Here is a 14,482-nt window from a genome sequence, read left to right as displayed (position 1 = left end):
GCCATCCCACAAAAAGGCAAAATGGCGAAGACCCCAAGAGGCATGTGTGAGCTCCTTTTAAGAACAGCAGAAAGGGAGTTTCTAAGGCAATTAGGTCATTTTAGATATGATTGGCTTAAGAAAGTGGTAATCATATTAGTACATTCTAATTGGCCAGGGCTAGTCGAGGGCTGGTCAGGGCTACAGTTTTCCATTTGGGGGCAGGCTCGGACAAGTCCCAGGCTTTGTCCTTGAGCTGCTGTGGAGGCTGGCTGGCCTAGTACATACTGACTGGGGGCTGGCTCAGGGGCCCAGGCTTGGTGCATCCTCTCTCCCTTGTCTATATTGTCAGGGGCACCAGTGATTAATTGCCCTTTGTTCATGGACCTTTAGAAACTGCTTGTTCGGTCTCAGGAAACTGAAATGGACTAATCTCCGAGAGTCAGATCTCTGAGAGAAGACTGAGCGGCCTGTTATGGCATCTGCTTGGTCCTCTCAACACCATGGCAAACAGGAAAGGGAGAAGGGAGATGGGTGAAGAGAAGGCTAAGGAGGTTGAGGGAAGGCATGCTCCCCTGGGCATGCCCCCTACCTTCTACCATTTTCCAATAATGTTGTCATATTATGAATCAAGTGAGCAATTCATTCATTAGAATGAATCCATAATGATCAAATTGTCCCTAGAGACATTCCACATACCTACCCAGAGTGTACTCTGCTAGTCTCCTACTTCTTAATCCAATTGATTTGACAATTAAGATTGATCATTATATCTAGGTGAGAAATTGCTTTCTCTTGCATCATCATTAGGATGTACTGCAACAGTCTGTAAGTATTTCTTATATATTTTAGGGGATCCACCCCGATGTTTAGGCCATTCTTTCATGAGAGACTCCCCACGGTTGACTTTGCAGTAACTCTAGCCATAAGTTCAGCTAAAACTAAACACAATTGTAGGAAGTTTTGTTTCTTTTGAAGCCTGGCCTCTCATGTCCTAAAAGTCAATTCCTCATTTTTGTGTTTCTTAAATAAATAGCCTCCTTTAAAATTATCATGAATAATGTCTTTTAAAGAAATTTCTAGTTACTTTTTCTAGCATTGTATTTTTGTTATATTTTACTTTAATCTTTCAGGATTTTAGACTTTAGGGATTTTAGATTTTTACAGATTTTGGGCATGTCTTCCAGCAAATTCTCAAACATGAGAAAAACATAGATAATCACCCAACAGATCTGACATTATAAATTCCATTCTAAGACCAAACCAATCAATTATGACAGCTATCAGTGATCTAAACTGAGAGACTAGTCAAAAGAAAATTGTAAATGTAAATTAAATTTATCCTAAAGCCACCTCTCCATGCAGCATTCTATACCTAATACTGCATGACAGTCAATATTATCCCCTCAACAGGATCTGAATCACCCAGCAACAGACCTCTGAGCAATCCTGTGAGGTGCTGTCTTGATTAGGTCAACTGAGGTTGGAAGACCTGCCCACTGTGGGCAGCACTGCTTGGACTGCATAAAAAGGAGGAACTGTCTGAGCATTCATCACACACAGACAGACATTCTCTATGTCATTGTCCTCAAATACTGTCTGTATATACTGCTGGTAGGGCTTTGTGACTCTACTGTTGCAGGGTGTGACCAATTTTTTATTTTCAGAGCTGAGGACCAAACCCAGGGCCTTGCGCTTGCTAGGCAAGTGCTCTACCACTGAGCTAAATCCTCAACTTTTTTTTTTTTTATGACCATTTCTTTTATCAAATAAACTTCCAAACTGAATTGTCTAAAGTTTTTCCTTTATCACTAGCCACTAGGAAAAAGAGGCATTGGAGACATGCAGCGGCAGCTGGGAGAGGCAGGAACAGGGAGTCCCTTCAGAATGATTCATGATACTGTTGCCTCCTCTCAGTCTAGCTTTCTAATCTGAAACTTATTTTTCCTGCATGTGCGTATTGCATGTGTGCCACATGCGTGCCTGTTTCCTTCAAAGGCCAGAAGAAGGTGTTAGATCCCTGGAATTGGAGTTACAGATGGTTGTGAGCACCATGTGGGTGCTGGAACTGAATCTGGTCTCTGGGCCCTCTGCAAGAGCAATGTGCTAGTTAACCGCACCTCCCCCACCCCCTTTGTCAACTTGACACTAGCTAGAGTCATTTGAGAAGATGGACTCCTAACTGAGAAATGCCTCCATAAGACTGAACTATAGGCAAGTCTGTAGTGTATTTTCTTGATTGATGATTGATGGGGAAGAGCCCAGCCCATTGTGGGTGGTGCCACCTCTGGGCAGGTGGTCCTGAGTTGTATAAGAAAGCAGGCTGAGCAAGCCTGTAAGCAATGTTCCTCCATGGCCTGTGTTTCAGCTCCTGCCTCCAATTCTTTCTCTGACTTCCCTCCGTGATTGAAGTATAACATGAGAGTTTTAAGCTAAAATAAACCTTTTTCTCCCCTAAGTTGTTTTTGGTTGTAGTATTTTATCATAACATTAGAAACCCTAATTCAACGAAGCAACCAGTGCTCTTAACAACTGGGCCATCTCTCTAGCCCCTGGATTTCTAATTTGTAAATCCAGAATAGATTTGTGTAGATACCCTGTAGGATAAAAGCAGTTCTAGACAGTGTTAAGATGAATACATGTGGCTTTGTGCTCATAAAACGTTATTTATAAAATGTAAGGTGGGTCATAATTTGCCTAGCCCTGCTCAAATCTACATTAGAATTGAAATGTATTTACCTTTTGGGTTTATTACTTCCTGGAAGTAGGGTATAATGAAAAGAAGAGTAATCTTAGCCTGCTTATCTGTTTTTCGAGACAGGGCTTCTCTGTGTAGCCCTGGCTGTCCTGGAACTCACTCTGTAGACCAGGCTAGCCTCAAACTCAGTTCTGCCTGCCTCTGCCTCCCAAATACTGGGATCAAAGGCATGTGCCACTATGCCTAGCTTAATCTTAGCTTTTTAATTTTTAGATTTTAAAGGTGTTTCTTATATCAGAACCAGAACTTGCTAAGTCTTAGGAAAAAAAAAAATAAATTCTGCACCCAGAATTCCGAGTAGAAATTATGCCACTCATTAGGTACAAAGCTTCCATTTGGGATGTGATATTCAAGCTGTGTAGCAGGAATCTTAAAGGTTCTTATTAATAAAATCAAACCTGAGGCCAGTTATTGGGGTCCATGCTGGTAGATCAGAGAGACAGAGCAAGCCACAGCTATCTCACCTCACTGGATCTTCAGCTGGTTTTGTCTCCTCAGACTGGAAGCCTCTCTGTCCTCATCCAGAATGAATCTCAGCTGAACTGTGTTGCTCCAAAGCCTGAATGCTTAACCAGCCACATGCTTAACCAGCCAAATTCCGCTAGTTTCTGGTCCTCACGCTTTATATATCTTTCTGCTATCTACCACCACTCCCTGGGATTAAAGGTTGGCTTTCTGGGATTAAAGGCGTGTCACCATATTTGGCTATTTCCAATGTGGCCTTGAACTCACAGAGATCCAGAGGGATTTCTATCTCTGGAATGCTAGGATTAAAGGTGTGAGTGCCACCATTTTCTAGCCTTTGTATCTAGTGGCTGTCTGTTCTCTGACCCCAGATAAATTTATTAGAATACACAATACCACCACATCTCCTCTCTTTTTGTCTAAAATTAAAGAAAGCTTATAACTAATACAAGAAAAACTATCTTCAATAAGTATATGCAATATACAGTCAAGATTACATTAATGATGTCTAGTCCATTAACATTTGACAGATTCAGATAAAAACTCCATTATATATATATTAACAATGTCCAGTCCAGTAACATCTGATAAACTCAGACCAAAAAATTTTCATTACTTATCTTATTTAAAACAAGTAGTTCCTTTTTAAAAGTAGATTCCATAATCTCCCTTTTTATCTTATCATATCCATATTTTCTCTTTTTTCTTTTCATAATAGATTCATTAGTCTACCTTTTGTCATTTTTATATCTTCCCCTTTTTCTTCAGTGTAGATTCAATGATCTACCTATTTATCCTATTATTTCTTTATCTTTTTTCTCAGAGTAGATTCGATGATCTATCTCATATCTATATTCTCTTTTTTGCTTTCTAGGGGTGAAGATATCTTTAGGGAATCTTGAAAAGAAAATTTTTGGGTTAATCATCAAGTCCTGTATCATTTGTCCAGTCTCTGCATAATAGGAAAGTTCAGGACTTGTTTCAAGTCCTTGTTTGAGTAGTTTGTCAGGCTGGATCATCTCAACTAGTCCTCTCGAAATTGTTCTGACCAGTTTGTAGTCCAAAGTTGATTTTTCCATGGTGTTAATCGGCTTAATGGCTTTATCATAGTCCATGTGGAATCATCGTTGTAGGATCCTGTCATCTTTTTGAAGATTTCAAAGTCACTGTTAGGCATGGTCATGGTTTCCTGCAGATTTTTTTTTTTTTTTTTTTTTTTTTTTTTTTTTTTTTGCCTCCTTTCTGTGGTTTGGAGCAATCACAGTCTGATAAATGTCTGTCTCTCGGAACCATGAACATTCTTCCCTAGAACAGAAAATCTTCACAGCAATTTTTCCCCACCATTTTTCTTGCCAAACTTTTCCAAACTGACCTTTGCCGATGCTTTCTTGTAACACGATGGTCCTGGCAATTCTTCTCTGAACCAGCAGCAGTAAACCCTTTGTCCCAGGTAGCAGCATCACCGAAGTCACCAACACGATGAGAAGGAACTGGCAATGTGGAGCAGTAGCCACTGCTTCCATGGTCCCACCACTGTTTGTGGTTCAGTCTGGGCCAAAGCTTCTCCCAAGCCTCCTAGGCCGGCCTCAAACTCGGGATCCTCCTGACTCTGCCTCCTTCAGCAAATCCTACTGGCTGAGTGTAGCTTGGGCCTGAGATGGGGCTCACAAGGCCACAGACAAACAGCTTTTTCATGAATTCGTAACACGAACGTTGGGCGCCAGATGTAGCAGGAATCTTAAAGGTTCTTATTAATAAAATCAAACCTGAGGCCAGTTATTGGGGTCCATGCTGGTAGATCAGAGAGACAGAGCAAGCCACAGCTATCTCACCTCACTGGATCTTCAGCTGGTTTTGTCTCCTCAGACTGGAAGCCTCTCTGTCCTCATCCAGAATGAATCTCAGCTGAACTGTGTTGCTCCAAAGCCTGAATGCTTAACCAGCCACATGCTTAACCAGCCAAATTCCGCTAGTTTCTGGTCCTCACGCTTTATATATCTTTCTGCTATCTACCACCACTCCCTGGGATTAAAGGTTGGCTTTCTGGGATTAAAGGCGTGTCACCATATTTGGCTATTTCCAATGTGGCCTTGAACTCACAGAGATCCAGAGGGATTTCTATCTCTGGAATGCTAGGATTAAAGGTGTGAGTGCCACCATTTTCTAGCCTTTGTATCTAGTGGCTGTCTGTTCTCTGACCCCAGATAAATTTATTAGAATACACAATACCACCACAAAGCTGTGTAGGGTAAGATGAGAGAAGGCATTTTGAAATGTGTTTTTCATAACACCTGGCTTATGTTGATTCTCCTTCAGGAATACCAGCTCATGGTGGGACTCAGTAATGCTATGCTCTGGGTTTCATATTTCGTCACCTTCTTATTGATGTATTTCATCATCATCTGTTTGCTGTGTGGGATTTTATTTCTCAAGGCAAGTATCCATTTGTATGCAGCATACCACAGCTTTAAGAGGGATGAGAAGTTGAGGTGCGGGCAACGTGTGTTAGTTTGCCAAAGAGTAAATGCGTTTGCCACTGACTCCACTGTCCAAAGGCCTAGTTGATCAGATGGTGAAGAACAGATCTAGGTGAATGGCCCTTCTGTAGACAATGAATTCAATGGCCCGGTAAAGTGAGTGGCGTGACTCACCTCACTGGGGCCAGTGTTCAATATTCTGCTTTACTTCCACACCTTTGTTCCTCATCACTTCACATGTGGTTAAACTAGCTTCCTAATTATTTCATCAGATTACACATGAGAGAGTCTTTGAACACAGTGACCCGCTATTCATCGCCTTCTATTTCCTGTGTTTTGCCACCTCCTCAGTGTTACTTGGCTTCATGATCAGCACATTCTTCGATAAAGGTGAGTCGAAGGCAGCCTGTGAGTTGATTGAAAGGGAATCTTGTTTGGAAGCTCCCTCAGTTTCAGATGCCACTGGATCAATTTCAGGAAAACAACTTCTCATGCTATCGTTGAAGCAAAAGTCTTTATGGGGCACCTTCTGTGCACTGGACCCAGTGCAAGATGCCAGTGATACGGGGGTGGGCATGAGTCCCCTCCCTTTGGAGAGCTTTGTTCCTAGCCGCTGCAGCTTGTGTTTACTGATCGCCTTTTCCTCCTCCCTTTCCAGCTTCTCTGGCCACTTCTATTGCGTGCTTCCTCCACTTTCTCACATTCTTTCCGTACTTAATCATATTGCCGATATACGAACAGACAAGCCTCGGCGGGAAACTGGCTCTCAGTCTCATCACAAACACAGCGCTAGCTTTTGGGGCTGACATAATATGCAAGATGGAAATGAAAGGTGAGTCTTCCCTTTGTGACAGCACCTTCATTTGTTTTAAACCCAGAAGGAAAGGACAGAACACACAGGGTTGGGGGAGAGCATGGGTGAAAGGTTTTCCAGTGGTCCCACATATCGGTTTTTATCATAAAACATTGTATGCACACTGTGGACACACAGAGACACACACACACACACACATGTACATGAGAATTAAAAATTATATAAGCAGTATTACAAGTAATATATTAGGTATTTATGTTTGCACACATATGTATGCCCATGTCTTACCTGTCTCTTCTAGGGTATAATTTTGTCATGCCAGACAACAGAAGCCTGTCACACTGAAAGATGTTAGTGTTTTACTACTGACATGATTTTAGTTTTTTTCATAGATGAGTTTATCCAGCTGAGAAAAATTTGAGTAGGGTTGTAGTGCATAAAAGAATATGCTTAAGTGTTTAGCTTTATTTAGAATGATGGTAAGTGGCATTGTGTTTTCATTCTTTGATATTTTCAGTATGATTAACTTTGTGTTTTAGTCTTGCATCCTATAACCAGAGAAGTTTTTGTGATTCTTTTTGTGATATCTTTGTTTAATTTTGGTATATTAGCATAATAATACTAACCATATATGTTGACAGGAATTATTTCATTCTTTATGTTTTCTTTTTGGGAAGAGTCTGAGAAAGAGTGATGTTAATTAGCCTTTAAACATTGGTAAGATACACAATGAAAACCTATAGTTTAGATGTTTCTTTGTTGAACTTTTTGTTGTTCTGCTCTTTACAGATACAACCTATCTTAGTTAGGTTTCTACTGCTGTGATAAAACACCATGACCAGGACAACTTACAAAAGAAAGTATTTAATTGAGTTAACCATTTCAGAGGGTTAGGGTCCATGACGGCAGAGCAAAGGCATGATGGTAGGAACAGCTGAGAGATCACATCCTAAAACTGCAGGCAGAAGACAGAGAGCACACTGAAGATGATGGGAGGCCTTGGAAGCCTCAAAGTCCACCCCTGTGACACGCCTCCTTCAGCAAGGCCACACCCCCTAACTCTTCCCAATTAGTTCCACCAAATGGGGACCAAACATTCAAACATGTGAGCCTCTGGGGCCATTTTCATTCAAACTACCACATAATCTTTTTGCAGATCTGTTCAACTTTTCTGTTTTTGTTTTTAATTTCTAATATATATTATTCAAATCAGTAGAATTGTAATATTTCTATACTTTCATGTATCATGACTTGATGGCCATCAAGTTCATATCCTATCTCAATTCTTCCTGTTGCATGGTTCTTACTATCTAGTAACTCTTTTCTTACTTTCAGGTCATCTGTTTATTGTTCCCATATATTACAAAATAGAATACTTTTACATTTGTGTCTGGCTTATTTTACTTAACAAGACAACTTCTAGCTCCACCCAATTTACTGCAAATGAAGATTCCATTGTTCTTTATTTCTAAATAATATTTTACCGTGCATGTATACCACATGTTCTTTATTCCTTTGTCTTGAGACAGACATCTAAACTTATTTCATATTTTATATATTGTGAATAGTCTCTCAACACACATGGGTGTGCAGGTATCATGTTGACTTCATTTTGTATACATGACTCTGAGTGGGATTGCTGCTAGTTCTTACATAATTCACCATTCCATCCCCTCCCATCCTCTAGTGTTTGCTCCAAGAAATCTGCTTTGTCTCCAGTCAGTGTAACTCTATGTGTTACTTGTGTTACTTGGTGCTTCTCTCATGGATGTTTTAATATTCTTTCTTTGTTCTGGATTTTTAAAGATTTAACCATAAAACATTTCAGAGAGGTTATTCTGGGGTAGGGTAATTTATTTTTGCTGTTCCAAGTGCTTCCTGTACCTTAATGTCCATGTTTTTACCAACATTTGGATGCTTTGGGGGTATTATTTCGTTGGCTAGGTCTTCTGTATCCTCAACCTGTAGCCCTTCTCCCTTGGGAAGGCTGATTAGACAGATATTTGATCATTTGATGATGTCTCAGAGATCTTGTGTTTTGTTTTCATTTTTCTAGCACGTAGTATTTCAAGGTCTGATACTCTTTCTTCTAACTGATCTCTCCATTGAGGCTTTTATACTTGATTTACAAAGCTTCTAATTTTAAAGATTTCTCTTTGATTCTTTTTCAAAATCTGAGTCTTTACTAATTTTCTCATTTGTATCCTGAATTATCTTCCTTAATTCATTTAACTGTTTATCTGCATTCATTAGCCTCTTTTAAAATCATTCTTTTGAATTCTTTACCTGTCATATCACACACTTTGATATCTTTGGAACCTGTTGCTAGTTACTCACTTTAAGGGGGGTACTGTCTCATATTTTCATTTTTTCTTGCGTTCATCAGTGCAGCTTTTACTTTTACCCAGTAGTAATTTCCAATCCCCTACATGCTAACCTGGATAACAGAAGTTGAACCTTATTTCTTCTTACTGATGAATATAAGTTTATATGTATTCTTGGCTGTTGTCATGAAGATTTGCCTTAGAAAATTGGGGTACTGCTGCCTTACAACACAGATATTTACTTTAATGATTCTATGATTTTGTGTGGTTTTTATGTCCCTGTAACTTTTAGTTGGGCTTGGATGAAAGTCTCCTTCCATTATTATTTACCTCCTTTTTCTCCTGGGCAACCTAAATGTAAGGGCATCATCAAATAACAAATAGACAGCATGTGTTTCCAGAATATAAGTGCAATTTCTTCCTTATTTAATCTCAAAGCATCTGGGTATGGTGGGGGTCACTACAAACACCATGGCCAGCAGAGTGTTGATATGCAAGAGGCAAGATGGAAGTCGGCTTCAACAAGACTCAGTAGCCAGTATTGGTTCAAATTTCAAGAGTCTGACCCTGGCTAGTTTATTTTAGGCATATTTAAGCACAGCAAATTTGGAATAAAATTTCCTGGTGATAATTAACTCAATTCCATGTTCACAAAAAAGCTCAAGATGTAACTACATCAAAATCTTGTAAAGTACAAGTGACATCTTTCATATTCCAAGATAGATTCTGTAGATTAACTGAGAAAGCAGATGAAGGTAAACAATGCTCATGATAGGGGTCTGGGAGAGAATAGTGCTATAGATTGATTGAGATAAACAGGCTCAAGATAAAGATCTGAGGGAGCCCGTGTGGCCTGGCCATAGGGACAGCACACAAAGCACTATGCTATTAACTATGTCCATTCCCAGTCTTCTGGGAAGAAAACAGGTTATATACCTGTTCCTTTGGAGAATCAATACTGCCTGTTTAACATTCCTGGTTTAAGACTTACATGCCTCATACGTGTTTGCTTCAGCCGTCATTGGACATCTAAAGTAACTGTCTCCCATTCTGTTTCAGGTGATGGCGCTCAGTGGTACAACTTTGCTACGAAAATAAAAGCCGATGATGACTTAACTTTGGCTCATATAATAGGAATGTTTTTACTTAGTGCTTTTCTGTATGGCCTTGTGGCCTGGTACATGGATGCCGTCTTTCCAGGGAAGTATGGTGTGCCCAAGCCATGGAACTTTTTCCTGCAGGTGAGCACACCTGCACCCATGTTCTTTAGAACCCCCAGTCATTCTGTGCTGTCTGCAAAGAGTAAGCAGGATTGAGTCTAACATCCTCTGCATGGGGGCTGTGATATCAGACTTCCTGTTCCAGTGACAAATAATTCAGAGGGACAAGTTAAAGGAACAAAGGTTCATTTAGGCCCAGTCCACAGTCCCATAGCCATGTCACTTTGAGTTGAGGAGAGGCAGAACACATTTGTGCAAAGGTGTGACCAAACAAAGCTTCTCATCTCATAGATATCAGGAAACAGAGCTGGGATGTCTTTGCTGGTGGGATCCTGCCCTCTTCACCTTTATTCCATCAGTGCCTGGGTTACAGGGTGTTGTATAGTCAATGTTGTTCCCTCCCTCTAGTTATTCCTCTCTGGAAAAACCCTCAGGGACATAGTCAGAAATGTGTTGTATTGAGTACCTAGGCAAATCTCAAGGCGATTTAATGAACAATGAAGATTAGCCACCATAATTCCTCATTCTTATTGCACTGTAACACCATTGTTTGCCATATGTGTTAGTGAAATGAAATGGTTTTCCCATCTGAATGAATACATGGTGATGTCTGTAGACCCTAGTTAGGAGAGGGCAAATTATGCCCATGCCTATTTTTTATTTTTTATTGATGTAATGACTGCATATTAATGGAAACTGGTATACAATTTTAATATAAATATGTGATGAGTAGTTGATTAAATCAGGTTAATTATTGTTTGTATTTCCTTAAAAAGTTATCATTTCTTTGTTTTGAGAAGCTTTAAAATCCTCTCTTTTAGTCCCTTAGAAGACACATTAATAGATTACTGTAAATTATAGTCACCCTGCCATGCTGTAGAACAAGTAGGTCATATTCCCTCTAAGTTTATTTTTCCCTTTCCTCCCTCCATTTCCTAGACTGTAGTGACTATATACTACTCTGTATTTCTAAGAAATTGGCATTTATTTTAGCTTGCATTGTGGGTTATTTTGCTTAACATTATTTCCTCCAGGTACGCATGCCAAAGTAAGCAAATGGTACAGTCTTCTTTTATGATCAAACCATATTCCATTTGCATGCATACTTCATTTTCTATATCCATTCATCCACCAAATCTGTGTCTTGGCTACAGAGAATAGTATTGCAGTAAACATAGAGTAAAATTGGGTTGCTAGTTCTATCTTTGTTCTTCTGAGGATCTTCTGTGCTGTTTTACATAATGGATGCACTGATTTAGATTCCCACTAGAAATGTGTAAGAGCCCTTTCTCTTCACATTCAGCAGGATTTGTTATGTTAGTGTTTATGCTAATAGTCATCAATGTGTGTGATTATATATCCTTGTGTGATTTTGATTTGTAGCTCCCTTAGTGATGGTGATTTTTTACTTACTGGCCCTTTGTATGCCTTTTGAGAAATACCTGTTCATATAATTTGCCATTTTGAAATTGCATTACACTTGTTTTTCTCACTATTGAGAAGTTTCAGTTGCCTATATATTCTGAAAACACTCCTTTTAGACAACTAGTGTACAAAGTTCACAGGTAAGCTTTGCTGTGTTGATCATTACACCTGCTTGCAGATGGTCCTTGGCTCAATGTGATTCCATTGGGCTGTTTTTGCTTGTGTTGTTGAGCTGTGGGGATCTTATTATAAAAAAAAAAAAGCATCACCTATCCCAATATCTTAAAGTATTGCCCCATTTTCTTCTAATAGTTTTAGATGTTTGATTCTCATATGTGCTGTAAGATTGGCATCTGATCTCTTTCTGTGCACAGATATCCAATTTTCTCAGCAACATTTATTGAAGAGACTTTTAAAATTCAATACATTTCTAATATTTGGCACCTGGTCAAAAACCAACTTCCTATACATATATAGACTTGTATTTGGATTCTATAATGTGTTCCATTCATCTGTGTATGTTGTTATTCCATTGTTATCTTAGTCAGATACCACAGCTTTACAATATAGGGAAAAACCAGAGATGTTGATTTTGTGGTCAGATATTCTGTGTGTGTGTGTGTGTGTGTGTGTGTGTGTGTGTGTGTGTGTGTGTGTATGTGTATGTGTGTGTGTGTACAAACATATATTGGAACACATACCTGATAAGATTAAAAGGTAGGTTATTGAATCTACTTTTTTTTTTTTGTTTTTTTGAGACAGGGTTTCTCTGTGTAGCTTTGCGCCTTTCCTGGAACTCACTTGGTAGCCCAGGCTGGCCTCAAACTCACAGAGATCCGCCTGGCTCTGCCTTCCGAGTGCTGGGATTAAAGGCGTGCGCCACCACCGCCCTGCCTTGAATCTACTTTTAAAAAGCAACTATTAGTTTTAAATATTTTACATTGGATTGTATTTTTGTATATTGTATACAAATTGTGTATATTGATACAAAGTTGAGATTATTTTTGCTGGAACATACTGTACATACATTTCTACTCTTGTTCAAAGTATTGTACATATACAGTTCATTTAACAATGTAATACAAATTGTTAGTCCTTGAAAGTTATTATTATAAACTGTTTAGGATAATGAAGAAATTCAAATTAGTATTTAGTCACCTATTACAATCGAACTTGTCATAATATTAGGTATGTTTTCAAGGTCAAACAGGTATTTTAGATAGACAGATCATCTTCAAACACTTCAGAGATCTACAGAATATGGCATTTAAGATGGTTTAATAACATAGATTCTTTTATTAATGACAAGGAGACATGTCTGCCCCTGGCAACACCAACCTACTTCAGAGAAGATGAAGGGCATTGAAGAAACTCCTTATGGAATTTACTTTCTTTGTGGCAAAAGTTAGCCACTGGACAAGAAAGTACCCTTGCTTCAACTGCTGACAGTATGCTGTCAAAAATGGACAAGAGGACACAAACGAAAGCACTGCTGAACCTTGCCAAGACAAGATAGGAAGGCCCTTCATAATATTCTGCTTCATAGATAAGTCTGTCAGATATGCTAGGCCTGTAGGATGGCTGCCCCAACATTGCAAATGAACTTTGGGTAACTGTCCAGGCATTCAGCTGTTTCTGTCATTTCTCACATTTTTTTGGAAGTCGCTTGCCTGCATTTCCTATTTACTTGGGTAATATTATTTCCTTCTCTGGTCTCTGAGGAAGTTGTTGAAGACTAGATAGTTATAGTTGTAGTTTTCCTAGTTAACAAATTCAGAAAAAAAACTCACTAAAGAGGTGTAAAGTGTGTAAGTTTGAAAGACATCAAAAGGTAGTTTGGGGTTGGTAATACAGGTTAGGATAACATGTGAAGTAGATACAACATTTTGGACTCACCAAAATAGGATAAATAATGGAGTATTTTCTCTGAATTTGTCAAATGTTAGTGGACTGGGCATTGTTAATATAATTCTTGACTGTGTATATTGTATATAGTTATTGTGCTTATTGTATATAGTTTTTCTTATATTAGTTATAACCTTTTATTATTTTAGACAAAAAAGGGAAAATGTGGTGATATTTTGTTGTACTCTAATAAAACTTGCTTGAAGATCAGAGGACAGAGCCAGCCACAAAGTTGACCACAGAAGTCAGGCAATCGTGGCACACACCTTTAATCCTAGCACTTGGGAGGCATGGCAGAGTTCTGTCTGGATCTCTGTGAGTTCAAACCCACCCTGGACTACACAAGATTAATTTAAAAGAGAAAAAAAAATTAACTTAAAAGAGAAACAGCCAGGCAGTGGTGACACACACCTTTAATCCCAGTACTAGGAAGGTTGAGACAGGAAGTGATAGGGCTGGGCAGAAAAAGGAATATAAGGAAAAGGAGACAGGAATCAGGACTTTAGGCTGAGGATTCAGAGGCATTCAGTCTGAGGATTTGTGGAGACAGGATCTTCTCTTTTCGACTGAGGAGTTGGCGAAGTGAGAAGTGGCTGTGGCTTGTTTCCTCTGATCTTTCAGCATTTACCCCCATATCTGGTTTTATTATAAGACCATTTAGGATTCATGCAACACATACCTGTGTGCATGCATGTAGTGCAGTGGAGGACTCTCAGTGTCTTTCTCATCACTCCTTTGAGATAGGGTCTCTTAGTGAACCTGGAAGGAAGTGGATGCAAGGAAGCAAGCCCCACATTTAGCATCCTATTTATTTCTTAATGTTAAAGAAGTCATGTATTTGATTAAATTTACCCCCAGGCATTTTTGTAGCTATTGCTATTTTTGGGGGATAATTTTCTTGATTTCTATTTTAACTAGTGTGTTTTTAGTATATTAAAAAAATTACTCATTTGTGTAGTTAACTGGTGAAGGTCACTGAATTGATCAGTTATTGCCTGCAAACTGAAATCATCTGACTTCCCCCTTTACTGTTTGGGTGACTTTTATTTATTTCTCTTACTTAATTGCCTGGCTAAGACTTCCACTACTGAGTTAAATAAGGATGGTAAAATATG

General features: G+C 39.1%; 1 protein-coding gene across 1 annotated transcript in view; it reads left to right on the top strand.

Annotated features, from left to right (window-relative positions):
- Positions 1-14,482, top strand: part of LOC114692172 (ATP-binding cassette sub-family A member 3-like) — a 102,650-nt gene that overhangs the window by 29,296 nt on the left and 58,872 nt on the right. The window contains exons 7-10 of the mRNA XM_028867831.2: positions 5,519-5,635; positions 5,952-6,069; positions 6,338-6,511; positions 9,877-10,058. Coding sequence (XP_028723664.1) covers positions 5,519-5,635; positions 5,952-6,069; positions 6,338-6,511; positions 9,877-10,058 — 591 coding nt within the window. The remainder of the gene's footprint in view (positions 1-5,518; positions 5,636-5,951; positions 6,070-6,337; positions 6,512-9,876; positions 10,059-14,482) is intronic.

The sequence above is a fragment of the Peromyscus leucopus genome, chromosome 1 (assembly GCF_004664715.2).
Source record: "Peromyscus leucopus breed LL Stock chromosome 1, UCI_PerLeu_2.1, whole genome shotgun sequence".
NCBI classification, from domain to species: domain Eukaryota; kingdom Metazoa; phylum Chordata; class Mammalia; order Rodentia; family Cricetidae; genus Peromyscus; species Peromyscus leucopus.
The sequence above is the reverse complement of the archived record's forward strand: the minus strand, read 5'-3'. Positions and strand labels throughout refer to the sequence as shown.